At 36.1% G+C, this 27,330-nt stretch overlaps 1 protein-coding gene across 1 annotated transcript; it reads right to left on the bottom strand.

Annotated features, from left to right (window-relative positions):
- Positions 1–731: 731 nt before the first annotated feature.
- Positions 732–27,330, bottom strand: gpsm1b (G protein signaling modulator 1b). The gene is made up of 14 exons (XM_032570769.1): positions 27,065–27,330; positions 18,124–18,345; positions 16,694–16,829; positions 16,407–16,549; positions 15,006–15,129; positions 13,964–14,079; positions 13,647–13,802; positions 12,889–12,997; positions 12,668–12,782; positions 10,980–11,050; positions 10,697–10,867; positions 4,714–4,870; positions 4,375–4,580; positions 732–3,056 (listed from the first exon to the last, which is right to left on the bottom strand). Exons 1-14 carry the CDS (start codon positions 27,124–27,126, stop codon positions 2,856–2,858), a joined length of 1,989 nt encoding a protein of 662 aa, XP_032426660.1. The 5' UTR covers positions 27,127–27,330; the 3' UTR covers positions 732–2,855.

Raw genomic sequence — 27,330 nt, forward strand, 5'->3', positions numbered from 1 at the left:
AACTTTAAAAAGAGGAATTACTACCTACTAAGTACAGTGACACATATTCTAACTGAAATACGACTTAAAAGATTGTGTTATAGTTCCTAGGCTTATTATCTTTAAGCAACTGCTTAAAAAGTTAACCCAGTGGACCTTACCAAGCTCTGCCCACAACCAACCTAGAAAATCCCACATGGCTGCAAGTCTCACAAACAAAGCCTTGCGGCGCGTTTTTTCTATGTAAACATGGCGTCTTCCATTTCAACTGATTCCCTGCAGTGTATTTCTGACTCAATTAGTGCATCATTTCTACTGGATTTTCACAATATATCAGCCGCTACAATGGACAGTGGAACTAAGAAGTTCATGTCATCTTTTTTGGATGAGATCAAGGTGTTTGAGCCACGCGATGCCTCCAACATGGTGCACGTCACAGCAAAATGCTTTCGCTCTATGAGAAAAACAGCAAATCCGCACACCCTCTATATCAATATAGCTGTGGACAATATCACTGATGCGTAGAATGGGCACCAGCCAATGAAAAGCGGCCCCTGTGGTAAGGTCTGTTGTGGTTATGCAATGATGGCTGAAGCTAGGAAACTGGCTTGGCTGGTACTTTTCTACAGTTCCACTGTCACAAACTCGTTCAGCAAGTGGTAGGTAAAGGCGTAACTTTTCAGCTTGCTTAATATGTTGACGTAATCATACGTGGAGCACCTGTTCCTGAAAGGAGGAAGTAACGCAGTTCATATAAACATTTGAAACATTTTATTAAAAGCATGAGGCGACATATTCATGTCCTTAAAAGGAACATAAATACAAAATATATTTTTATGTACAAATTATGGCAAAGATAATTAAAAGCATTCCAGATATTTTCCTAAAAATTTTCATTTACAAAAAAAAAGGAATATTTTAACTGTGGCTCCCAATATGTTTAATATCAAAGAGAAATGGATTGAGTATTCCAATGTGATTCACAATTTCTATTAAATTACATGGCATGAACTCTGAGGTTCAAATATGAGGTATGCAATACTTCTAAATAAAAAAGAATGGTCTACAGTTAAAAATATATAATCCCAGTACCATTAAAATAGATACTTTGTAGCAGGTCTTACTTTCAGACTCCTAGCGAGTTTAAGCTTTTTATGTGTAGCCTGTAGTAGGAATTGGGTGGTTAGAACTGTTGAGGTATACCGTCGTTTAAAGAAAAATAAAATTCTTTGAAAACTGCAAGTAATTCCATCTTATAATTCATGTGGTTTAAAGTCAGTCTTAAAGAGATGGTGCAAGAAGGGCTAGAGAAACCAGTTTCTTCCGGGAGCAAATTGAGGAAGCAGCAACACGAAGTCAGCTCGCTCACAACTGTTGCTGCATACAGGTGGCTGGAAGTCGGCTCGGCTCTTTATCAATTACACCTTAGACAATTTAGCAGTTCTACGTTGAAAAAAAACAGGCAGAAACTAGAGGATAAATGAAACTAATATTCTGCACAACTAGTCTTTTTTCCCCCCATTTTGATATACTTCAAAATTTAGCTGGTATTTTACATTTTTGATACCCAGGTAGTAACAATAAGTGTTAGATTATTTTGCAAAGGTATGATTACTTGTTGCATTTCTGTTTTAAGTAATTGCAATTAGATCAAGTTTAAATTTCTGTAAATTTCATAATACCGCAAACCCATGGTGTTTCTTCAAGGTTATACCCTGAGAGTCTTACACCAGCCCAATGGCCAGTCTACAATTCTCCTACTTTATAACTAACAAACTGAAAAATGCACTTATCTGCAATCGATTATTCTAAAGCATTTATAATGATAGCAACAATTAGCACAACCAAAAAAACCATGCAGAACTGTGATGCTGAATCACAATGTCACTCATATTAAAAGACCACACCCTTCAATTCACAGACGCAATAAGTTTTCACCACATTGAGGCAGTGTGCTATGAATACGTACCAGAAACAAGACATCTCTTTGCTTTTAACCAATAAATAAAAGCTGTGAAAAGTAATTGGTTGCCAGATCTTCTAAGGATCACAGGTAACTGAAAGAATCACCTAAAAAATTAAAATTCAAAGAATTTAAGGTTAAATTAGCAAGTAACTCTGGTCTGTACCCATAAAGAATACATGTATGTAATTTACCTTTTAGCCTTGGTCTAGAAAAATTTGAATTAGAATTTTAATGTAAAAACATTGACAATTTTCTCATTTTGTCAGTTGATAACATTTTTTTTAAATCAAAATAATTAGTAAAATAACTCAAGATGACCAAATGAGTTTGTCAAAGGCCAACACTAATACTGTTACTGCACAGACAACACTATAAGTGGTAAAAACCACAAACAGATCAAGGATAAAACTAAGCAGCATTAATCAGAGCACAATGGAATTAAATTTCTAAACATTATAGTTCATGTTAACAAACGTCAGTGCACATCTCCCATTGTAACTATACCGTTTTATAACTTTTACTTTCCACATCATACTGTATGCCCAACCTGTGCATTCAAAAATGCATTTGACACCAGGGAATACAATCTCAGGTCTGAAAAATCATCTGATTAAGGCATTAGACTGAGTATATACACTTTTTCTATCCTTGTTAAGCCACCCTAAACTTCTTGCAGACTTCTCGAGCCTCCCATTTTGTTTAACATTGTATTTACACATGTTATACATAATACATCAAGTAACATTTAACAGGGCACCACCTATTGCACATGAAATTTCTCTCTTCATTAATTCTCTGGTTAGCTCAACCATCCGTACCGTTTTTTTTTTCACTGCCTGCTCATCCTTCCTTCGCCTCTGTTTTCTATTTTAAATGACATGACAAGTTGTGCAGCATTATTCACCAAGTCCTAGCTTGAAAAGTCACCAGGTGGCTCCTGGTCAGGGGAGTTAGAACTGTCCTGGTCATCTGAGGGTAGCTGGACACGCTGCTCATCCATACGCTTTGCCTGTACCCTCTGGATTAAGCTGAAGAAATCTTCATCAGGCACTGTGGGGGCATGAGGGCCTGCTTCTGGTGGGGAGCAACGCTGATCATCAATCCTAGAGGACTAGGGCCAAAAAAATGAAAGAAGTTAAACGAGAATAAATGATGGATGCTCAATGACAATATCTTTCAGTATATGTCCATTTTCGTCTTTTCTCCCTTTTGGCTATTATTCCATTACTCTGAACTTTAGCATTTACCTGCTGTGAACTTCTGCTGACATGAGACAACCAAGCTATGACATTAGCACCTATAATAAAAGTTCATAATACTTGGAAAATGTTAGCCAATAATTATTGGACTTTAAACAGTACTTGTTGCACACACCAACTGGATGACAATATAGTTATGATATTAAAGAAATCCTGATACTGGCTAAGCTTGATGTTTATTATATCAATGCAAGTTTTATAAAAGATGCACCAACTAATAGGCAAGATGAAGATAAATGACATGCTTGCCTACAGAAAACTTAATCTTGCAATTCCTTTGTGTAGATTCAAAATATGTACGTCTATCAATCTATCTCTAGTAGATTTTTTTTGTTATAATCCTTAGACAAAAAAAAAACTAAACAGAATTAGTCAAAATCAGCAGATCAGACCTCATAAAAGCAGCATGAATGCTGGCTTCCAATTCAGCAGTGGGTAAAGGGCTGTTGTACATGTTTTCTTTTGAATCATCACATAGATCTACTGATCCAGGAGTTTGTGTTAAACATTTTTTTTCTAAATCAGAGGGGACCAATAACGGAGCAGTGGCTGCCCTTAACTCTATATACTCTTATTTTGATTCGCCAAAGGAACCCCTACTGAATCTTTTTTTTTTTTTCTTTGGCATGCTCTCTGTGTTCCCAATTCCTAGTCTTTTGGAGCAGATTAACGCTCCTGCTGAGCCTGCTTTTGCTGGCAATTTTTTCATGTTTAAAAGACTCATTCTTGCTACTGTCACCACATCAGGATAATGGATTCCATCAAAGTCAATGAGTCAAGGGCTGAGGTTTCTTACATAAATAACTTTTGATGCTAGAAACAGCTAGAACGTCTAGTTTTATATGTAGGATCAGGCAGAACTGCATCTCATTACACTTAATCTGCCTTCATGCCTGGATTATAGTGAATTCACTTCATTCAACTGCAAGTGAATTGGACCAGTTTTTCTTATTTAGTGTCCAAGGATGACATTTGTTGTAAATCAGCAGTAAATAAAAAATAATAATAATAATAATAATTTTGTTATTTTTCCAAGCATATCCAGATTTGGAAAATTAAACATTTCAGTATAGCAGTTTTATGATTGTACAGGAACCTTGACGTCTTTAATGTGTTTCTGTATTCTATGACAATTTAACCTTAGCATTTGTATAAGAATGGGGTTCTGACCTGGCACTTAATAAGCATGTTGAAGAAATCGTCGCTGGGTTCTTGATGATCTCCCTCACCAACCAGATGTCCCAGGTTGTTATGAGTAATCCTAAGGCCCGGGAGGTTTCCAACACTAACACGCTGATCATCAAGGCGGCGACTCTGAGAGCTAGCAATCAAGTCAAACAGCTCCTCAGTCTGGGGGGATGTGGTAATTGAAGGATCTATAAAGGATAATACAAAACAGAGAAATCACTTCCTAGTGTGACATTTTAGAATGATTAGCTTTTTCCCCCAGGTGCACATTGGTACTAAAACTGAAAATGTGAAGAAAAAAAAAAAATTTAATTAACTGACCTATCATCTCACTTAGGGATGTGTTGGCAGCACCTTCTGTGTTATCTCCGTTCTGTGTTTCATCAAGATGGCAGCGCTGATCGTCCATGCGGCTGCTCTGGAACTTACTGAGAAGGTCAAAGAAGCAGTCTTCATCTGAGGGGTCACGGCCCAGTTTCTGAAAAGAAAATGATTACACTCTTACTCATGTGTTTTAATTTTTATGCACCACCGGATGATGAACTACATCTTATGAGTAAATAAAATAACTCTTAAGTGTTTTCATAATAGCAAAATACACTATTCTCACAACGGTGGACTTTTTTGATAAAAATGCCTAGCCCAGACAATGCAAAAAGAGAACATACGCATGGATCAAAATGAAGAAAATATCAAGAGACATACAGTAGATGTAGTTGCAAAGAAGGTAACTACAAATTTAAAATTCTTAATTGTCTTTACTTGTCCAAGAAAATGAGATTATCAATCACTCATTAACAAAATATATATTTTTAGGATGGGTTTATCTCAGCTAAAAAGTCTAATGATCCCATTCTTGTTTCATTGATGAATACTGGCATGGGCAAGAATAAGAATGTTACTTTATAATAACCTTGACTAAAACTACCATCATTTTATCATACTAAGGTATTCCAAGCTGCAGTAATTTGTACATTCATGCAAAACAGGCAAACATAACAAATTGGTTTACAAATATCTTTTATGTAACCAATATATAGTAGCTTTACAATCTATTTCCTTAAACAATATCAGAATAGCAAAACCTCTGTAAATGCAATCCAGATTTCCTGTAGTGCCTGGTTGTAAGACAAGATGGAGCCTCTTATTATTTAAAAATGCAGTTATTGATGAAAGGGGAACTAAATGCTGCTATTCTATATGTTTTTTTTAAACTTGCAGCTGAACACTGTGAATCCTCTGATACAATGCCTTTACAGAACACAAGTTTTAAGTCATAAACCCAAGGCTTAGGTGATCAACACTGATAATATGATGCATGATCTAAATGACATGCTGACAACTAAAATAAATTACATGTTCCCCCAACATTATGGTGGTGGCAGTAAATACAGATGGATAAATTTAGTAAGAATTGGGTAAGGGATGAGGCATAAACGAGCAAGTACCTCAAATTAGTTGAGGTACTTGCTGGATGACTCAACTGTGTAGAGAAAGCGGGGCTTGGGTAAGTAACTGATGAAGAAATTGAACTAAAGTATCTAATATTAGAATATTCTATTCTTTTTAACAGATGATTATATAAGGGCTGTGATGTCAGTTTTATTGTTAATTTCAAACGCCATTATATTTTTTTTTCTCTAAAATTTGTTCCATTTTTAAGAAGTAATCCCAATCTCAAAAACAGCAGTTGTATAAGAAAAAACATAACTTAATGTTTTTGTAAAGATCTTAAAAATACATTATTTGTATGTAGTTGTGTAGCACAAATCATGGCACAAGTGCTTATGAAAGTACAGAAACTGCCCAAGGATTGGCCGCTTCACTTCAAAATTAGCATGTCATTACATGGTGTACAATGCTGCTAGGACTGTGTAGTCTCTAGCTTATGCCTTTGTGTTTCCTGTGTTTTCCATCTGAATTGCCCTATTTTGTGATTTAAAAGGCATAGCTTACTGTTAGTCACACATCTATGTCAAAAATGCAAACGGATATCCTTCTGGTACCCGTTTTACAATGTATAAAATCTCCAAGTAAAGTGAAACATCTTACCAGCAGCAGTTGTTGTCTAGCCTTTATCTCGCATTCCACTCTTTCTGGATCACTCTGTTCACATGTCTGGCTCACACCCCTTTCTTTTCTGCCATCACCCAAGACTCAATATTTTTCTCTTTGCTAAACACAACCACTAGCCTCCGATTTCTTCGACTCTGCTAGTCCGCTATTCCAGGCCTCTTTTAAGCTGCATACTACCTTGTCCTCTCCGGTCTCTCAGTTTCTCTCTCCCTTTCTCACTCTCTTTCTCCCTCTATGTAGATCTCTGGCAGGCCATTTTTGTCCTGTTCACCCACTGTGGGAAAACAACTCATTATGGGAAGCTAAGCGTTTGACCCTGTGGGGAGGGTACCAGTTCTCTGATCAAGGTCACATTATCAGCTGAGAGGCAGAGCTGTGGGGGACAAAGAGGGAGGAAGGGAGATGGAGGGTAGAAAGATATATGCAGGGGGAGTAGTTATGTGAGCAATGCTTGGCAACAGGCTATTCCAGTAGGGATTGGATGTGCTAAACTGATGAGGAACCATGCATTTTTTGCTTTTCAAAAAGTCTAATTTGGTGTGACTTCTAGTAATTTGTGTCCTGTGTCCTTGGCCCAATGGATTCTCTGTGGATCTAGTCACTTCCTACTTTGTGATGTCCAATTAGTCAAGTAGGCCACAATGACAGAACAAGAGAAAAGAACATGTGATGATCAAGAGAGAGAGAAAAGGGGACAGAGAAAAGTAGGGAAAGAAAGCTGCAGAAAACAAAAGTATTTGACTGAGAATGTGAATGATAGTTTAGAAGAGAGGCCTTGTCTACTTCAATCCTCACAGTCCAGAAGTAGAACAGGTTATGGCCATAAAAGCTGACAATGCTCCAAATATGCCAACCACACACAACTTAACATAGAACCTGTAACTTAAACAGCAAATAAAAACTATGCCTTGGTGACCAACTCCACTCCTTGTGAGCTACCATCCTTCATTTTTTAGTTACACTCCTTCTATAACACACCTGAATCAAATGAAGAAATCATTACCAGGCCTCTGCAGAGCTGAATGATGAGTGAGTCAAGCCATTAGTTTTAGATGAGTTGAAATAGATATTTAGCTTTTTGGCAATATTTTTGCTCATAAAAATCAGATGGTCTGAGAGTTAAAGAGACACTGAATTGGCTGCTTCAATGCAACACGATCTGTTTGGACGCTGCGCTCAGACAGCATATGAAAATTTCATGGTCAAATCAGAGGATTACATTTGTGAAACAGTGAAAAAAAAATCTTAATTTCTGCATAAAACATTAACTGGTGCTGCACTGTGATATACTACTACCCAAATTATCGACAAGATATATGAAAACAGAAAAGTAGCATGCAAGCATTAGCTTAGCACTTCAGATGCTTCAGGTGAGAATATTGTCAGCAATGTGCTAAGCCAGATAAATATTGAGAAACAAGATTTACAACCAGTGGGGAAAATATGGTATATGGACTGTACTTGTATAGTACTTTATCAAAACCAGACGACCCCCAAAGCGCTTCACACTACATTCAGTCATTCATCCACCAACGCACACATTCACACTCTGTCAGACTCCACCAGGGCAGCTGTGGCTACAGTCCTGTAGCTTGCCACCATCAGAGACAAAATGCACCGGTGCCACCAGCCCTCTGACTACAACCAGCAGGCGAAGACCGACAATGCAAGGATTCAAACTGGCAAACCCGATTACAGGACAAACTCCTACCAATGTCCATCTCCAGAACAAATTAAATACAAATATTTGTTTCAAAAACTAAGCTTTGAGATTTGGAAGTTTTCTGTCCATAGAAATTAAAGCAGTTCACACAAAATGTATGTCGTGTTTGGAAAACTGTTAATGCAAAAAAATGTTTAGTAATTGCATGTCTTTTTAGAAAACTTTGGAAAATAAAAATCCTTTAGGAGAAAAATCATATATTTCTAACAAAAAATGTAAGTATCAAAAACAGCATGTGGTGTTACTATACAATTGTGTAAAGGTGTGAAAAAATCTCAAGAGGATTTTAATCACATCCCATCTCAATGCAAAACTTGTCAAAAATGGTCAAACCTAACAATGAGTACTCTTCAACATTGTCAAGCGCAAGAAGATTCACATCTAAATACATTTTCTACTCAATTAAGATGAACAATTATGAGGCACACAAGTAATTTCCATGTTTTTCAGTCCTGTCAGCCAACTGATTACAACAATTAATATCATCACATTGGCAGATGATTAGATACTGAAGGGGTGCGAGGCTCCAGCAGCTGTGACGGAGCACATTCATTAAACATTCTGTTTCACAGCAAACTGCTAATTGCTCTTAAATGAGAAGATACTGTTACAATGTTGCCAGCACGTTCAATTCATAATTTCATAATCAACACTTAATAAAAATTAACATTCAAAAAGGTTTACTGGTTTAATATTTCCTTGAAAGTGGAACTGAAGGAAATTAAACTGAGTCAATGTCTCTGAGGTCTTCTGGGTATAACTTAACAAGAAATCTTGTCTTTGCTAAGATGAGCCCTCAGTGACTGAAATAATTGTCCGACATATTACAGAAGGTACCAAGGAACTAAACCCCAATTGCTACACATTTAACACCACATAAAATCTACTAGGTTTGTAGATTTAAAATAAATTTTCCCCTATTGCTAGCAACAACACCAATGAAGCAAGTCTCTGTTTGTGATTTTAAAGTACCAAAGTTTAAAAACCTGGTATTTGAATGTCAACTTAAGCTTAAAATATAAAAATGCAAAACCTGAGCTCAAGCTCGAAAATGCACAAAAATTGTCTGATTTTATGCCTCAGAGGCCCTAATTTGTGATCAGTCAGTTGGAAACTAAAGATTCAATCTTTCTATCAGTGAACACCCCAGACTAAAGCGATATCAGGTCACACTGACAACAATATTCAGTGTGGGTGTTATCACCAGAATAAGACTTTTCTATTCTCTATATTTTTTGCATCAGTGAGTTGTTCATAAATAAGAAAGTGGAAATACAAAGGTGTAAGAAGCTCTTCTGTTATCTGATATGCATTAAAGTTCTTATAATGATAACCAACTTATGGAGACTGATAGAACCACATGTGCTGATCAGGCGTCTTTCGTGCTGCACATACAATGAGTTGAAGCTTAACCTGTGGCTTTAGGAAGTCTGTGTTAAACATTCATTCAAAGTGAAACAGGATCAAAACAGTATACAACATTCTGGTTTTTACACCTCTGACCGCATTTTCAACCTACGGCAGAAAATTGTCTTTTAAAAATTGTCCAATAAATAATTGAAGTGCTCTTAGAAAGAAAAAAAAAGCTTAGAAAACATGAGAAAAATATGAAATTCAATTTGGCACCCTTCTCTTTTCCCATTACACAATCTAAGATTAATTTAAATGTGTTAGCATATGTAATCAGAGTCCATTTTATCAGGTCATCCAACCAATCTTTTAAAGATGAAAGTATAGCTATTATTATATTATCACTTTAAAGCTATAATTGATATTCCCATATTTTCTGTCTGTATTTGTTCTGCAACAGAGTGTTCAATTATATCTAAGAATTCTAGTCCAGAAGCAAAGCATCACAAGTTATAGAAATAAGGCGGATAAACAATTAATGATCATTACAGAAAGCTTCCATAAAGCTACAATAAACTTATGAACAGAAAATTCATAAATTAAAAACACAAGAGTAAATTAACGACTTTCATACTGAGTTGGACACAGCTGATATTTTCTTTGAAAACAAAAAATGTATATGTATAAGTGACATTTTAGCATTTTTAAATGCAGCTAAAAAGAAAAGAAGGAAACTATAATTGTACTTGTAAAGGAGCGATTAAAATTTGCAGCAACTCATTTCAGATGGATTTAATTTTCTTCAATATAACCTGGATTATTTTAGTGAAATTAAAGATTTTCAGCAAAGCAGAGGCTGAAAGATTCAACAGCTTTATAAAATTGGACTGTTTTACAAAAATTATAATCTTATTTCAGTGTAAATCTGTAATTATAAACGCATTCACTTCATGGAGATGGTAGTAACAAAGTACATTTGTTATTGAGAGTTCTTAAAGAGAGATTGGTACCAGATGAAATGGATGTCAGCAGGTCGGAGCTTTGTAAGCTCAAAACCAGCCACAAAATCTCTAAAAAATACATCTGTAGCTAGCTTAGCAAATGTGTTTTTTAATCATAATAACTTGATAAAACAGTAAAGGTGTGACTACTTACAGACACTGGAGGTGTAACTTGAACAGTGATATCATCGGTGTCAACAGGGGAGTCCAACCAGGGCCTTTCATCAGACGACTGACTGTCTGAGTAACCTTTTCTTTTACCAGCTTGTGACAGCTGATTCCTAGATCTTCTCTGCATGTTTTCCAAGTTTTGGTTGTCACCGTTCTGTAGCAATGCAGCACATTAGAGATGGATAGATGAGCTAGAGTATTTAAAAAAAAACTCTAAAAAACAAAACATATTTCAGCAGCAAAACATGTGAGGTTAGACACACCACCTTGTCTGAGGAGTACTTCCATAGTTCTACACTGTCCATGCTGTTTCTCTTGGTGATTTTGGGTCTTGCTCCTGCAAAAAAAAAAAAAAAAAGTTATGTAAATAAATGTAACATCACAGTTCAGATGTGATATTCAGCAGTGGTCTCATGATGACCAATGTGGGTATGAGGCAAACAACCAGGCAGACAAACTAAATAAAGCATCTGTTTGCCAAGCTATGATTCCAAAGCTAGAAATGTCTGACGTGGGTGTCAGTTTCTACCCTGAGGTGGGTTCATGAATGTAGACACTATACAGACCAGGAAGACCGAAGAGATTTCCCAGCTTGATATATTTTTTTTAGGAAGCTCAAATGCACAAACTTGTGAACTGCTGAATCATTTGATTTGATATGGAATGTTATCTTTAGCCTCAGTTCATACATAACACAAACACCACCCTGCTTTAAGGTGGTTTTAAACTTCACGTAACCAATTTGTGTACATATACAACGTAAAGGTTATCTGCGAAAACAGCAAGACTAAAAGGGGATGACATAAAATATTGAGTGAAACACATGTTTTAGAACTGTTTTAAATGCATCTTATCCTAATTTTATTTGGTTTGCCAAAAGAATTTACAGTGATCATAAAAGTTTGATTAGTCACAGAATAAAGTTATTTCTCTAATACATTCTCATGACACAGTGGCTTATCTAAATAAAAGGATCTTGCCATTATATTTCCTACTTGAGCAAATTGCTTGATCCACGCTTCAAAATTAGAAAAACAAAGATGCACCAAAAAACAAATTGTTGACTGGAATTAAATGATTTTCAGCTTCATTCCTTACTGCTTAACAGTCAGAAACTCAAAAATCCTACATTTCTACAATTACTGAACACACAATACACAGGTACAGCACTTTTGAGGGTAGAACTTGTTACTGTAGAAAAAAGACTCAGCAAGTTTTTGTATTGTAAGGTGTTTACAAATAAAGTCTGATAAACTGTTGACATGCGATAAACAATTTAATATACAACAGTATATTTTATGACATATCAAGAGATTGCTTCAGTTTATTTGGGCTACTTAGGCAAAACTTTTGGCCAGTAAGAGGAAGGTTGAATGTAATTCAGACGAAAAGTGTTTTATTGTTTTTTTTTTACCTTTAACCTCTAACATGGAACGCAATACTTTTGGAAATGTTGGTAGCCTATTAGAAATTTCAGCTGAAATATAGATCTACATGCTTAAGGTAAATCATATGGAAACTACTGTTTTAGTAAAACATCAAAAAAGATGCTGAAGATTATGTTTTAGGGACCGCTTTAACACACAGGGCATGAAACAAGCAATGCTCTTATCATAAATAATTACTGCTAAAAGCAGAACAGGCTAGAACAAAAAAACATTTACAAAGCTCTTCTCAAAATGTCTTATATTATGCTTGTGAAATAGAAATTTGTGCCAGTAGGCTGGGATAGAGAGGTCAAGATACAAAATTCTGATTAATGCACTTAAAAGGACTGAACCTCATTACAAAAATAAATGTTATAATGTAGTCTTTTCAGATACAATAAAAACTTTTAGCTCAACTTAAAAAGTCTGGCCACTAAAATTTACCCTTGCCTTAAATCAGTGAAAAGTACTTGAAAAACCAATAGTCATCCATATTTCTTAAGAAGCAATCTACTTCTGGGTGTTACCTTGCATCTCAAACTCCGAACTGGAGGGAGAAAGATCACTTTCATTGACTCCCAAAGCTTCCATCAGCTGCTCCACATTCATCCTGGCTGTTAGCTCCCCATTTCTGTCTCCAATCTGAGGATAGCAAAGAGGCAATAAGACAGAGGTAAATAGAGAGGGTTAGAGAAAATGACTTTACACTGGACTGCATTGGATTACTGAGATTTTTAAAAAGTCCCACTTCTTTAGAGATGTCCAGGTGTTTTCGGGCATAGTGGAGGGCTTGTTTATGGTTTCCCAAAGACACGTATGCATTTCCTAGGCTCCAGCAGGCACGGCCCTCGCCAACTCTATCAGAAACAAAACCAACACAGACTACTCAATCATAGTCAAGTTAAGCATTTTTGTTAATAATCATGGCTTGTTTTTGTGGTGTAGGACATTTTACAAAATTTGACAAACACTGAATATTACTTCAGCAAAAAAAATAAGTAAATGTTCCAACATTTGCCATGCCTGTTTAGTCCATTATTTGATCTTGCCACTTTGTATTAAATTACATAAAAGTTGGAAATGCCTCAAGACCATTCTGATTTTTTGCTGTCCAGTCTATTAAATAAAAAAGAAAATCATAAAGTGATGGGTCTAGGCAGGCCGAAAAATTTTTTCACTAACTTTTCACAACCACATGTAGCGAGGAATGAAATTGAACTGGCAGCAGACTCAATGAGATACAGACATGTCTGAAATTTTTTTTGTCTTGTTTGCATTTTCAGCACTGCCAACTGTGAGTCTATTTGCTGTTAGTAGCATAAAAACATCACTTAACATAAAAAAAGACATTACACATTCACTTCCTTTGTATGGACCTTTGGTTGTTGGTATTATTTTTATACTGTTTATTAATGTGTTAATATGCTGCTATTGTCAATCCTTTAGTTACGTGGAGAATCCCAATAAATGCATTCATAATACCTGGTATTTTTACGTTTACTTTACCTGTCATTGAGCTCCTGGGCTATGCACAGATGTTTCAGATGGTAGTCTATTGCCCTCTCATATTGTTGCAGTAGTGTGTAAGTGTTTCCCAAACTGTAACAAGCTTGAGCCTCCATCACTTGGTCCCTCAGCTGTCGGGACAGCTGCAAAGTTTTTCTGAGATGGGAAACAAGAAAATAGGTAGGGAAAAAAAACATGACTGAAGAGATGATGGATAGAAATCCTTTAGCTTTTAATGGGTTGGGACATGCATCGGGATTAACCCAGTTTCACTTTGATATTCCTCCACTAGATGTCAGACTGCACTCTTTCTTTACCTGTAATATTCAGTGGCTGTATTGAACTGTCCCAGGAATATCAGGGCATTGCCAAGATTACTGTAGGCTCGACGTTCAGCTGCTTTGTCCCCAAACTCCTTGGCAATGGATAACCGCTGTAAATGACAGAACAACAAGCTCAAAAACCATTTTTCAACACTTTGCATTTCATCTTACCAATAATAAAACATTTAGTCCATACATTATTGGCTTTATTTGATCACATTTTTTTGATGGAGCATATACAAGTAAAAGTAGCTCAACTATTAAGCTCTGCTGAGCCTCTTTCTTTTACCTAAAAAAAGGGGTTTCTGCAGCACTGGATCAAATCACCCCTTTATTTCCTTTTACATGCACCATGTTCTGCTCTGTTGCATCCTGATAGATTTGTAATAGAAAAGGCGGGCTTCTCACAAACGAAAAGAAAAGGTTTCAAATGATGAGTGACATGAAAACAAGACGAGTTACTGAGCTACACTTTTCAATGAATCATCACAAAACCAATTTTCTTCTTGTTTCAGCAAGTAGAACACTTTCTGCATGCTAAAGCAGATTTTGCTATGCAGAACAAAATGCATTCAGTTTAGTCCTACCCTTGAATTTAACAAAAATGCATACTTTTTTGCTTCAAGAAAAGTACATATGTAAATGATAACTTTAAAAGAAATTACACAAAGATCAGTCCTCCTCTCCTCCTAGATGAACTGATGACCCAAAGTATTTTGCAAGTAAAATTTTAGTCAATCTGACATTTAAACAAGGCAAAGTCCTATGAGGAACTTCTCTCAGCAGGAACACAACTCATACTGCATTATTTGTCTCAATAAAATCTGATACCATCTGTTTCATAGAAGGACCAAATACACTCCTGGAACATAAAAAGTTTTAATATTAACAAAAAGACTAAAACACATTTTTAGTTATTAATCTCCTCCTTTCAAGGAGCAAATACCACGGAGAGTAACTAAACCTGCTACTGTTTCAATGTATGTGGCAGACAACTCAAGGTGGGCTCCTCTGAGTTGACCATGGGACCTCTCACCTGACGGTGAAACTTAATAGCTTCAACAAAGTTCCCTAGCAGGTAGTGGGTATTTCCCAGGTTTCCATACGCTCTCCCCTGAGCTGCTCGATCCCCAAGTTCTTTCACCAAGCACAAGTTCATCCTGCAGTAATAAGAATAACCATTAGTAAAATGATTGAAAAGACATTTATCAGGTAATATCTTTAGTGTCCTTTACATTTTTATACTGTTTATTTTTTACAAGTACTAGAATGTTAATCTATGCAGTTGAAACCAAATATTTACATAAACTGTATAGAAAGACGAGCTTTTTTCTCCTCACAATCTTACATGAACAACACATAACATGATTATGTGTTGTTTCTAGATTATTTAGGGTTACAAACATTATTTGTATTGACTAAAAAACGGAGTACTGTAATGGGAAAACATTTTTTTCAAGATTTTTTGTTTTGCTCAAATTTAAAAATGTATATTGGCCTTTAAGCTATATGACTAAGAAAAAAAATGCTCTGGATAAAGAATAATTTTACTGTTTTTCACTTTTACTTAAAATGCATTAAAGTCTCTTTAAATTTTCCCTTTTATTTCTCCCTTTAACCTTTTACCTATTTTTTCCCCCATTTTATTTCCTCGTATTTTTTCCTTTCTTTGTTTTACATGTTCCTGTCTATTTTTTACTTTACATCATGTATTTCTGCCTCATTATGCAAATTATGAGGGGTTCTGTCTTAAGGCTTCAACTTCTGTCTGTTGGTTGGTTCTCATTACACCTTGCAGCTCCTCAATTGATGTTCTGGGCTCATTTACGACATCTATGAGCGTTTGTAGTACAATCTATACTAACAGGCAGAAGATTCTCTTTAAAGCACTTTGAATTGCCTTGCTGCTGAAAATGGGCTATGAATAAAATTACCTTATCTTACCTTTAGGCAGGAGTGGCACTGTAGAGTATTTATGAACATTCAGTATGTAGCTAGAGCTCCTTGGACTTTTGCATAAGACAGTAAATTACTTAATCATTTTAGAACATTTATGCTGAAGGCCATGTTGTTTCGCCAGCCACTAATTTATTACATGTAAACTATACATAGTAAACAGAAAATATTATTTCTAATAAAATTTTGTAACGGTTCATGTATTTTTAAAAAATATTTTAAACAACTGCTCATAATTATTTTAAATAGTTACTAAGATAAACATGTTTGACTCTGAAAGCTTTTGCCTTTTTTTCTTTATGCTGAAAACATAATTTAAAAAAGCCCAAAGTGTATCCAACATGAGGCAAGACGTGTGTACAACTCTTAGTCCTCAGTAATTGTTCAAACAAAATGTACCACCTGCTACCTTTTAAGCTCAATAACAAAAAACAAATATACGCAAAAATGCAAATGGATATGTTATATTATTAATACATACTCGTAAAAGCCTGTAGCCTTCTGCAGTGTCTCTCTGACATCAGAGGGCAGCTCGCCTGGCTCCTGGGTGCAGCCCCACAGCTGCTGTTTGCCCTTTGCATGAAACACGTTTCCAATGTTGTACAATGCTCTCGCTTCTCCAACCTACACCATTATAGTAAAAAGAGACAGCTGGATCACGAAGCATATGATACTGAATACTGTGTTTAAGTCATTTTTATTATAGAGCAAGACGGGTTAATTATGTTTTTGCATCTCTGATAATCAGTATACGGCGCAACACTTTACCTTGTCGCTCTGCTCTTGAGAAATATCCAGATGTCTTTGGCAGCAGACAACAGCCTCGTCAAAACGCCCCAACACTTTTAAAGTGTTACCAAGGTTACCACTAGCTTTTCCTTCTCCAATTCTGTCACCTATGGTTCTGAGAAAATTAAAAACACATTTCTACATTCACAATTTGGAACAAAAAACTTTCGGATGTTAATCAGCAAGTTGAATAATTAGTATTAAGGTATTAAAATGCAGTTCATTAGAGACATGTTGTATGGTATGTATGCAATTTATCTGCTTAATTCCGGGACCAAGTCCCAGTGCTCCCCAGTGAGACTGTAATGTAACAAGGTAAATCTCCCAGGGGTGTTTAATCACTTCCCTGCTGAAGTACCAGCTGCACTCACTGTAGGAGACCAGATTTAACAAGCTAAATATCCTGCTTGTAGTCAACTTTTACTATAAAATATTCCTTATGGTCTGATTCAAAGTCAATAACCTAGATTTTCTTATTCTCTGCTCGTGTCCAACTGTGCAATAAAAATATGTAAAAAGAGTGATCTGAATTCACCTCAGGTTCGAGAAATTCTATATGCAGTGTACTATGGATTCTCTCACTTCTGAGTCTGTTTCTGGGCAAAATAAATTAACTAATAATTAATTTAACAGAGAAAGGAAAGACGGAATGTGAAGAAAGAAAAGAAGCAAGGACAGAAGGGAGGGAAGGATGCAATAAAGGAAGAGAAGGAAGGAATGTGAAGAAATAAAGACGCAAAGGGAAGAAAAAATATGGAAGGATATGATGCAAGGATCAAGAAAGGGCACAAGGAAGAAAACACAAAACATTTAGATAATGGCAAAGGTAATAAAAGTCTGGAAATAAGCATGATTTTCCTTAATGCTATTTTCCTTTTCTATATTTATTTATATCTTAAAAATACTGAATTCATGTTTCATATGTTTCCAGAATGAGAACATAAAACATCTATAAGCCAGTAATTAGCACAACAATCTCATTGATGAAATTGACCAGCTGACCCAGCTTCACCTTTTGCCACCACGCTCACTCTCCCGTTTTGTATCGAACATAGATGTCTACACAGATAGTATCTATAAATGTATATGTGACTTACAATTATAACTACTGAATAATTGTAGTTAAAAAAACGTCCACATAGTGTTAATAATATACACATTAGGAAATTAAACCTGACTCGAGCACAGAGACAGAACCATTAACAAATACATTCATGGAGCGAATAAAGTGAATTAACAACTAAATTTAATATGCCTCAGCAAAAAACAGTTTTTACACTTTTTTTATAAAAACGACATTGTGTTGCATACTTTAAACCAACATTTTTTGTTTATTTTGTTAGTAATATACCAAAAGCATATTTGCGTTCAGCTAAAGTAACTGTAAATGTAAGTAAGTGACTGTTCACCTGGCCAGGGTTAGGTCATGTTTGTGGTATTCCAGGGCTTTTCCATACTCCTTGAGGTAGAAGTAGGCATTGCCAAGCTGACTGTAGATGGCACTGAGGGTCTTCAAGTCTTCTGTGCCAACTTGCACGGCTGCTTCAAAAAACGCTGTTCCTCCTTTAAAGTCTCCCGCCTTGCACAGCCGCTCACCTTCCAAGGCTAACTCCAAACAAGAGGCCTCCATTCTGAAAGATGGAGACAAGTCAGATATCAGCTCAAATGTACCTGGCCTACACTATGCAGCCCATGACCATTTACAGTAACACAGCTGCTATTGAAATGGAGGTGCAACATCTTAAACTGGTAGTATCACTATGACAACATGTTCTGTAGTCATTTCTGTGGACTGTTGCCTTGGCAACTAGGTCTAAGCTCAAAGCTGAACCCCATGAGAAGATGTTGCACTTTTCACTCATCAGCGTTTGCATCAGTTTACCTTCTGGGTAAACACAGCGCTCCTTCACTGACACAGCATATGGAATTAAAAGCATCCTGGTTTTCTACTTTGAGCAACACATTAGAGCTTAAAAGACCTTAAAAGGTCAACTTTCCTTGCAAAATCAATGTGTACAAAATCGCAATTGCAAAGTGCTAATGAGAGAACTATTAGTTGTTTGGCTTATACACTTCAAGTTTCATGCTTTTTGATTTTGACTGTCAGTTTGGCCATGTGTAGGAACTTTTCCATGCTTCAATTCTGACATCTGATACAGATTCTAATGCCAATATACAGTACATGCAAATATTGTAAAGATGAGAAAAGAAGTGGACCGGTGGAGCACCAGCAGCACACTTAACATCGACGAGCAATTTCATGTTCTCCATTATTTTTGAGCGCTACTTGGCCTATTGACAAGTCAAATTAACAAGTTGATATTCTTCATGATTCCTACAGCAAAGTAATGTTAGACTTTACTCCCAAAAAATGTATGTTATTTTTAAGTTCTTTTAATAGGATTCCAGAGAAAGTACTGGAGATTTTTTTCAGTTTGTATGAAACATAGAGTAGCTGAACAATGTCTGAAAAGAGGCTTTCACACTATTCCCTCGCTTGTAAGAGAGATATATATGATTTTATATAAATGTAAATAAAAAGAGGGGTAATGCCTTTTTGTTAATTTGACAGAATATTTACTGCTTTTCAGTTTTATATAAAAGTAAATGCATCTTTATGATGGTATGTTTACAAAGGATTATCTTCACAGCTTGAGAATCTCATATCAAACAACATCTAATCCAGAATTTATAGGAAGCTTTTCAGTTTCACTGTACTGTACCCCTAAATGGGTATAGCGTTGAATATAGAGTTAGCCAGTGAATGTCCTTGAATTTGATCTGTTTTCCAAAAAGCCTTATTCCAAAGAAGAGAATAAGGATGAGGTTTTTTTAAACATTCTTAGAACATTTGAAGGATGTCTTTGAATATTCAGTCCATGGTTCCTACAGTAAATTTATGACTCAGCTTTTCATTAACATTAATTTGCATAAACATCGTTATCTGATTAAATTTTCTCTACTTGTCCAAATCTTACATCAAAGTGCTAAAATGACCCCATCCATATTAACAGCACCTGTGTTTTTGCTTTGTTCGCATCTTATCCACATACACCTGGAGCTCCAAGTGCAACGGCTTTAGCATAGACTGTGGTCGGGGTCCATGGTGGACAAGTCTGCACACGGCTCTCTCTGCTCCAGTCAGAGGACACGGCTCCATTGCCATGAGGGTAATGTTTAAGAAAATTTCCAACTAAAAAATTTAAAATATCAGGTTTTTTTTGTTTTTTACACAAAGTTGATTTTCCAAAATTGAAAGAAGAAAAACAAAAGCACCAGCTGTCCTTCCATGCAAATCCCACACAGCCTCAAATCGCTCCACCAAAATCGAGAAATCTGGAAAATGTCCAGCAATGCACAGACGTTGAAACTGAAAGTCACACCCACAATCCAAGAACAATCAACAACATCCATTTTAGAGGTCTTGAGGCCTGTTCTAAAAAAAATACTGAACAGCTCAATTTTTAAGCCAAAACAGTCGAAAGGGAATCGTTTTAAATTCCACAAAAAATTTGCACCAGATATGGATTGCAAAAACAAAAAACTCTTCAGAGTCTTCAAAAAGGATTCATTTTGTCTAATAAAAAAGTATCCTGGTTTTCTTTTTGTTGTTACTATGCATAACCAAAATGAGTCCTCCCCCTTTCTTCTTTATCTTAACACAGAAAATGTTCCAGGTTACAGCAGAGATGCGTTCAGTTACAGTACAGCATTACTTTTAAACTTGCCCGCTGTCCCGTGCAGAAACAGAGAAAAGGAATGAGAGGAACACGACTAATCCAGTGACCTGCACCGTCTTACTAGAGTTCAGTGAAGTGAGTGGCCCACTGTAATCCACCCATCTGCTGACATGAGCACAAAGATAATTAGGTCAACAGCAAAGACAGATTATTAAGGCCTAAGGACCAATTAAATGAATACATTGTGGCAAAATAAACACAAATGTAAGAATGTCATCAGGGTTAATGTAGAAAAGGTTTAATCAGAGACAACATTATGCCAAAACCTTCTGTTCTAACACACCAGGTCAGAAGAAATTCAGAATAAAACTACCATAACATTGCAAGGCTTAAAGCGAAACCATTAAAATTACACAGAAAGCGAAATAAAATATGGGATAAATCATGGAAATCCGACTGGCTTACCTTGAGAAAACTGAATTGTTATAACTGTTGTTGTAGGCCGAGGGAGGGAACAATTGATTTTTTCTTAATCAACATTTTAACCAACTCACTATAAGGTTTTAAGAAAAAGCAGCATTAGCATAACATAACTACAGCAGCCCTAATAAGTAGTAAATTATCCATTTAACTTTTCAACTAATAGACACCACAGTACAGGACTCTAAACATCAATCAAAAGCTCAATAGTCTACCTTTCTCAAACTAATGGTGTACCTCCGAGGTTAGTACCGAGTTCTTCACTTTATGTCGCACTTGAATTTCCATCTATTATCAAACACACTTATCCTTACATTAAGTCTTGCTTCTGTTTTAGGGCAAAAAAGCAACTAGTTGCTGCTACATGTTTTATACAAACATGCAATCTTTGGGCATGTTTGGACATTTTCTATAAAGCATTAGTCACTGCGCTCTGTTTACCATTGCGCTCCACGACTTGTCGCCAAACTCACAGCTTTAACTTATGTGTTGCATGTTCAGGTTCGATATATCCTCCAGTAATTTCCAGTTTACAAGGCTATTGGAGCATGCTCCTGCTCTTTGTACATTATAATATATAAACTTCAGTTACACGAAACATTATTATCAGTATCGGAGATTTTTTGAGAAGTAGTCATTTCAATTTACTGCTCTATCCTTTTGAATCAACTGCAAACTGATCTGAAATGGAAGAAGCTATTCTCACTTAATTAATTTAAGGCATGCGATATTGGATGCAAGTGTTTTATAAGATTGAAACCATGTTCTGCTGCGAGTCTTGGTCAGGAAACCCTTGTGAGAATGATTGTAAATCTCAATTCGATATTCCTGAGAGAAAAGGTTAAAAAACAAGCCCTCTGTGCATTCAACACCTTTTATCCTAATACGTGCAATGTGTAAAATGTGACTGGCTACACACATATATGTGATTTGATGCAATAGTGTTTATTTTTCTTAATTAGAAACATTCAGTAATAAAATGCAAGAGCATTCTTTAATCAAACTGAATATCAGGGTGTACTAGATTAAAAAATGTCACACCAGATAGGTGGATTTCATGTGAAGCCACTATAGTTACAGGCTTCACAGGTAACATTGTAACATCACTTTTATTACAAAGACAAGGTTAAAAAACCAATGTCCTTGGAAATGATTAAATAAGTTATGTGGAAATTATGCAGATCAGATTACCACTGCGGGTAGCAGTCCTCAAAAATGTGCAAAGTCCAATTCTAAGAATACCAAAAATGGTAAAACAAATATTTTTACTAGTTGGAAAACTGGTGGAACTCTTGCATGGATACTCTAAGGCTTTGAAATTAAAATTCCAGTAAGAAAAACAGATGGCAACACTTCACAAAAAAACAGCTCATAAAAGCCCTCCAAGAACAAAATAGAAGATGCATCAGAAATTAGCAGCCATAGCCTGAGGGAGGAAAGCCACAAGGCCAATGAAAGAACATAATGTTACAAAAGAACACATTTAAAAACCCCAGTCTAGTCTCTTCTATGCAAGAAACAAAAATCAAGTTAGTTGGCAAAGAAGTTTAAACTTTTGTAATGGTGGCTTATTTATTTTTTTTCCAAATGAAGCAAGAACTCAAATATTCTAATGGTTAAATGCTCATAAACAAAATGTAAAAAAAACAACTTTTGCATAACTTTGACAAATCTACAGAGCTTAGAAAGTGAAAAGGCTAAGTAAACATAAAAATAAAATGTGATGCAGAGCACTATCCCTTCTGCAGTAAAATGGAAAGAATGTAGAAATGAATAAAAGTGGATCACAGGTAACAGAAAATGACTGTTGTGGCAGTTAATAAAAGAGGTTCTCTTTCAGAAAAAAGACAGAAATGGAAGAGAAATAATTCCTCTCAAACACAACTAAACAATAAAATATGTAAAAAAAATAGAAATAAAAACATTAACTGACCCTGTGATGGAAAAATGTAATCAAAGTCAAAACAAAAGCAACAGAAAAACCCACATCACTGTGAAACACATAACAGATTTATAAGCACATAAAAAAAGAAAAAAGTTAAGACATCAAAACATTCACTAATGTCTTTGTTCTCTATGGCAGGACTTTATTGGCTTTCAGTCTTTGTGGTTTGAGTTGCATCAGATATGAGCAGAAAGCTCTCCCCTTTTCTCCTCTAATGAACACTTAAAAGTGAGCGTTTGTGTCACACTTATGTCTGTAAACTTTCCAAAAGACTAAATGATAGAACAAAATTGCTTGTGAAAGAAGCTGGTTAGAGGCAAGTCTATGAATGTTGCCCAGTCAAAAGCAAATCCCCTTGTGAAGGCTATATAACCAAGTTATCACCAAACTAAAAATAGTGTTTCTCACATTAAGTTTAAGAGGACACTTTGGTTCTTAATTACTGTATTTTTTTATAAAAATGCCCCAATCATTAAAATGTTCATGTTTTATTACCGTATCAGGCAGAAGTGACAAATTATGTTACTTTTCAATATGTTTCGAAACAGCAAATTTGTAAAAAGGGTACAAACACAATATAATATGAAGCAATTTCAACCGTACAATTGAGATCTTTTTTTGGCTGTGCACTTAATTATTTGCATTATTAATCCAGTACATGCTGATGTATGTCAACTGTAATAAAATCAATCAATGGAGGGTTTACAATTTGGCAAATCAATTTGAATACTGCTTGTAACACCACTGTAGCATCTGTCGGCTGTAACAAAGTATGAGACAGAAGACCCTTCTGAAAAAATATAGTTCAAGACATCTCTATAAAGGCGACAGCTAAAGAACTACAGACAGTAGTAGACCTATATTTCAGAGAATACTCAAATCGTCATTTGCACTTAATAAAAGGTCTATATGCTGACTGTTGTGGTAATTAACAATTTTTAAAGTTTTTTTCTATTTCATTTTAAAAAGCTCCACATGACTCTTGGCATGTCTATGAAACCCTGTGCTCAGAGTAGTAATACAGCCATAATTACAGTCTACCATGGCCAGTTGTCAGGGGAACTAAAGAAAAACTCCAGGAATGTTTTTCCTCACGCAGTATTTTTCTCTCAAAACAGAGCCTCTTTCTTCTTTTCTTCAAATCTCCTGTAAAGGTGCATTTCGCCACCCTGTCATTGCGTTTTGTCTCAGCCATGTTTTCAGTGGCTGAATTATTTAGAATAGGATCAAAATATGTCCTTCACATTCCTGAGAGGAAATTATGTAAAAACCAGAAGAAAATCTGGAGTTGATCAGAAATCTAAAAAGCAGATAAAGTATCAAATTTGAGAGAGGATGTGGTAAAACATGGTGATTAAATGTTAATAAGTTAAGCAGGAAGCAAGAATGTCAAGCTGCTTTTCCCCAGCTGTTTGTTGCTCTGAGTGCATTTCTGACCATAAAACATGACACGATTGCATCATTGATTTTTAATGATGAGACTTTTATTGGTTGCTGGCTTCAGCTTACAATGTTTATCAGAAAAGTAGCTAATACTGAATGTTTAAGGAGTTTAAAGGGTTTTGCATAGCTTAAAATGTAACCAAGGATCTCAAGCTCTGGTAAAAGGACCACATGTGCTATTTCTGTTTCCTTTAGGGGGAACTCTGGAAATTTTGACACCAACATTTACAAGGTAATGCCGAAGTTAAACGCTGTTAGATTTAATAAGCAGACTGCAGCTACAAATAGAAAAATCCCACAAGATGCAAAATATATTGAGAAATCTGAGTATGATTTAAAGTGGCCACTAGTAAAGCTATAATATGTATGCAGCCTTTACAGCAAATCCAATTTAAGGCTGCTCCTCTTGCAAGCAGGAAACCCAATGGAAATTCTGAATTTATGTGCTGAGATTAAGGCTAAGTGCGATTAGCACCCAGCTAATCTTGGACCAACTGCCTTTATCAAAGTTTTAAAAAGTTAGGGTTTCAAAATCACTTATTTTTTATTTAATTTTATTTATTTGAATTAAAACTCCTGTTCCCTGTTGCTGGACACTGCCAGCATTCCTCTTTTTTCTTGGTAACAAGACCAACAAACCCGGTTGTGGGTAAATGTTGCTATTCATAAAAAACAAAGATGGTGTGATACAGGTAAAGTAACAGCACGCCATTCTTCTTAAAGTAACAGTGTTTCAACACTAACTCTGGCAAGCTACTAGTAAGCAACCAAGTGAAGGCTGGATATCCATAAAGATTATCTGATTGAGAAACTAGTTAATATCACTCTGCTTAGCTACTAGAGCTGCTCTTCAAAGACAGGATCTAAAATAGTAAAACTCTGCACGAAAGGCACTTGAAAAAGACAAAATTTAACAAGTCTTCATTGTGTATTTTTCCTTTTTTACAAAAGGAAAAATGCACAATGTTAAACATAAATTTAACAATGTTAAACAATGTTAAACATAAACATAAATTTAACAGTGCCAATAACTGATACGTTGCTATATATTGTGCCTCATTGTGTAGTATGAGGCACAATAGCTGCCTTTTTGTTTAAAATACACACTGTTAGATCATGTTGTACATCTTTGTTTGATATTTGCCTACACACAGTAATACATTATTTTAACTGTAACAATTTCATATTGACCAATGCCTCTTAAAAGTAGTTATATTTCATGACAGTAAACAATAAAGATACACGTAAAGTAAAATAGGTTTGGAAGTAGTAAGTATTTGAAATATTTAATGAGATATTGTTAATAGCATGAAATCTTATGGCCTGTTGCTAATGCTACTGTATATTGCACTCTTTAAAGTTGATGCATCAAGTTTGGCTGTTTTTGTTTTGTTCTTCTGATACCGTGAATTATACCCCATGTATTGTGGGGTTTTGTTGTTGTTGTTGTTTTGTTTAATGTTTTTAACACATTCAGCAAAGGGAAAATAAATTTGCAGTTGATCTTTGAACCCATAAAGATATTGATACCACTGAATTGAAAGTCAATCCTGTTTTTAATGCTTTCAAAAGGATTGTGTACAGGCTGCGCATTTTAATTACACAGATCGTTTCACAAAACCAAAATCACATTGTGGCATTACACTGTTCACTGTCTGCTCCACAGATTAGGCTGCCTGGAATGTTAATTGAGTGTTGACTTGAGATGTGACATCTCAAAAGCCTGCAAGGTTGGTGTGTCCCCTGACAAAATGACACACAAATTATATTTAATAGTGCTAATCACAGCAATGTGTTTTCCCCTCTAATTTTACCAGCACAACACATGACCTTTCCACAGTGAGTGTGCAGATATGCGAGTGTGCTCGCATTGTCTGTAGTATCCCAAAACAAGGAGGAGACTTAAATAAGATGATACCAGGAGAAATATTGTTGGCAAACAATGGAAGAAGCGTGACAGCGTTTGCCTTCATCACCTGCCAGCTGAAAGTCAACATGTTGGACCTTGTTTTTCCCTTACAACTTAACAGCCACTCACCATTTATCAGGGCTTGTTTTATTACCCAGAGGCATGGTAATTAACCCAGAGACATGATTATTAAACCCTTTAACTGGGAGTTCGTCTGTGAGACTATACTGATAATTAGAGGTGACATGATTAGCCTAATTATTGACAAGTTTAACTAAGACAAAATGATAGGTAAGTAACTTACAAACACCAAGGACTGGAGGACTAAGGAAACGTATAGACAAAACGTGCTTATGCCTTTATGGAAAAACGAATGACGACAAAAAGACAGAGAAATATGGAAAACAAGACAAAAAAATTTAAAAGTTCTGTATCTTTTATCCCTGTATACAAACACAACATTCAAGTATAAGTATATTGGCTTTTTTGGTTTTTTTTAACATGGTCCAGCTAACCCAAAGCCTCATCTAGATGAAGTCCAACCTGTGGACTGTCTGTCTCTGCAACATTCCTCCAATGTCCACATCTTTCAAGGCTCCTCTCAGTCTGTACATTCCAGCCACAGCGGCTCAATGATCCGAGCCAGGAGGAAGGCTTGGAGCTCAGCTCTGGCTGCTGCTGCTGCTCTGGATGGGTCTTTAAAAACCAGTCGAAAGCTGGCTGGGACGAGGTTCCCCCAGACTAGCTCCTCCTTAAGCAAAGCCCTGAGCTGGCAGTTTCTTCTATTCTCTCCTGTGTTTCTGTCCCTAAAACCGCTTTACATCCATGTGGTTTATCACAAAATAGATTATCAACACCCCTTATATAAATATATGCCTTCCGAGGGTTCTTACCTTGAGTGCAGCCTCTTGGTGGCCAAGTCTTGCTCCACACCGTTAGCAGCCGACTGAGCCATGGGAGAGCTGCTAATCTGCCTGACTCCAAACCTGCTTCCTCCCGCTGCAGACCCCGTTACAATCACTTCCTCCAGAGGCAGAGACCTTTTCTTCTTTCTTGAGGCGTGCCGCTCCTCTGCCCCTCCCTCTCTGCCTCTTGTTATTCTCTACGCTTTCTTCATTCAGCACAGTAATGGCAGCCTCCACGGAAGTGACTCCCTGTA

This window comes from Xiphophorus hellerii, chromosome 8 (assembly GCF_003331165.1).
Source record: "Xiphophorus hellerii strain 12219 chromosome 8, Xiphophorus_hellerii-4.1, whole genome shotgun sequence".
NCBI classification, from domain to species: Eukaryota; Metazoa; Chordata; class Actinopteri; order Cyprinodontiformes; family Poeciliidae; genus Xiphophorus; species Xiphophorus hellerii.

What these genes read in the sequence shown, in the direction of transcription:
- gpsm1b (XM_032570769.1), bottom strand. Translation starts at nt 27,126, where the DNA reads ATGGCTCAGTCGGCTGCTAACGGTGTGGAGCAAGACTTGGCCACCAAG. An exon ending in CTCAAGAGCAGAGCGACAAG is followed by an intron (nt 16,550 to 16,693) that starts GTAAAGTGTTGC and finishes ATAATGGTGTAG; the next exon opens with GTTGGAGAAGCGAGAGCATT. An exon ending in GCCCAGGAGCTCAATGACAG is followed by an intron (nt 12,998 to 13,646) that starts GTAAAGTAAACG and finishes TGTTTCTGATAG; the next exon opens with AGTTGGCGAGGGCCGTGCCT.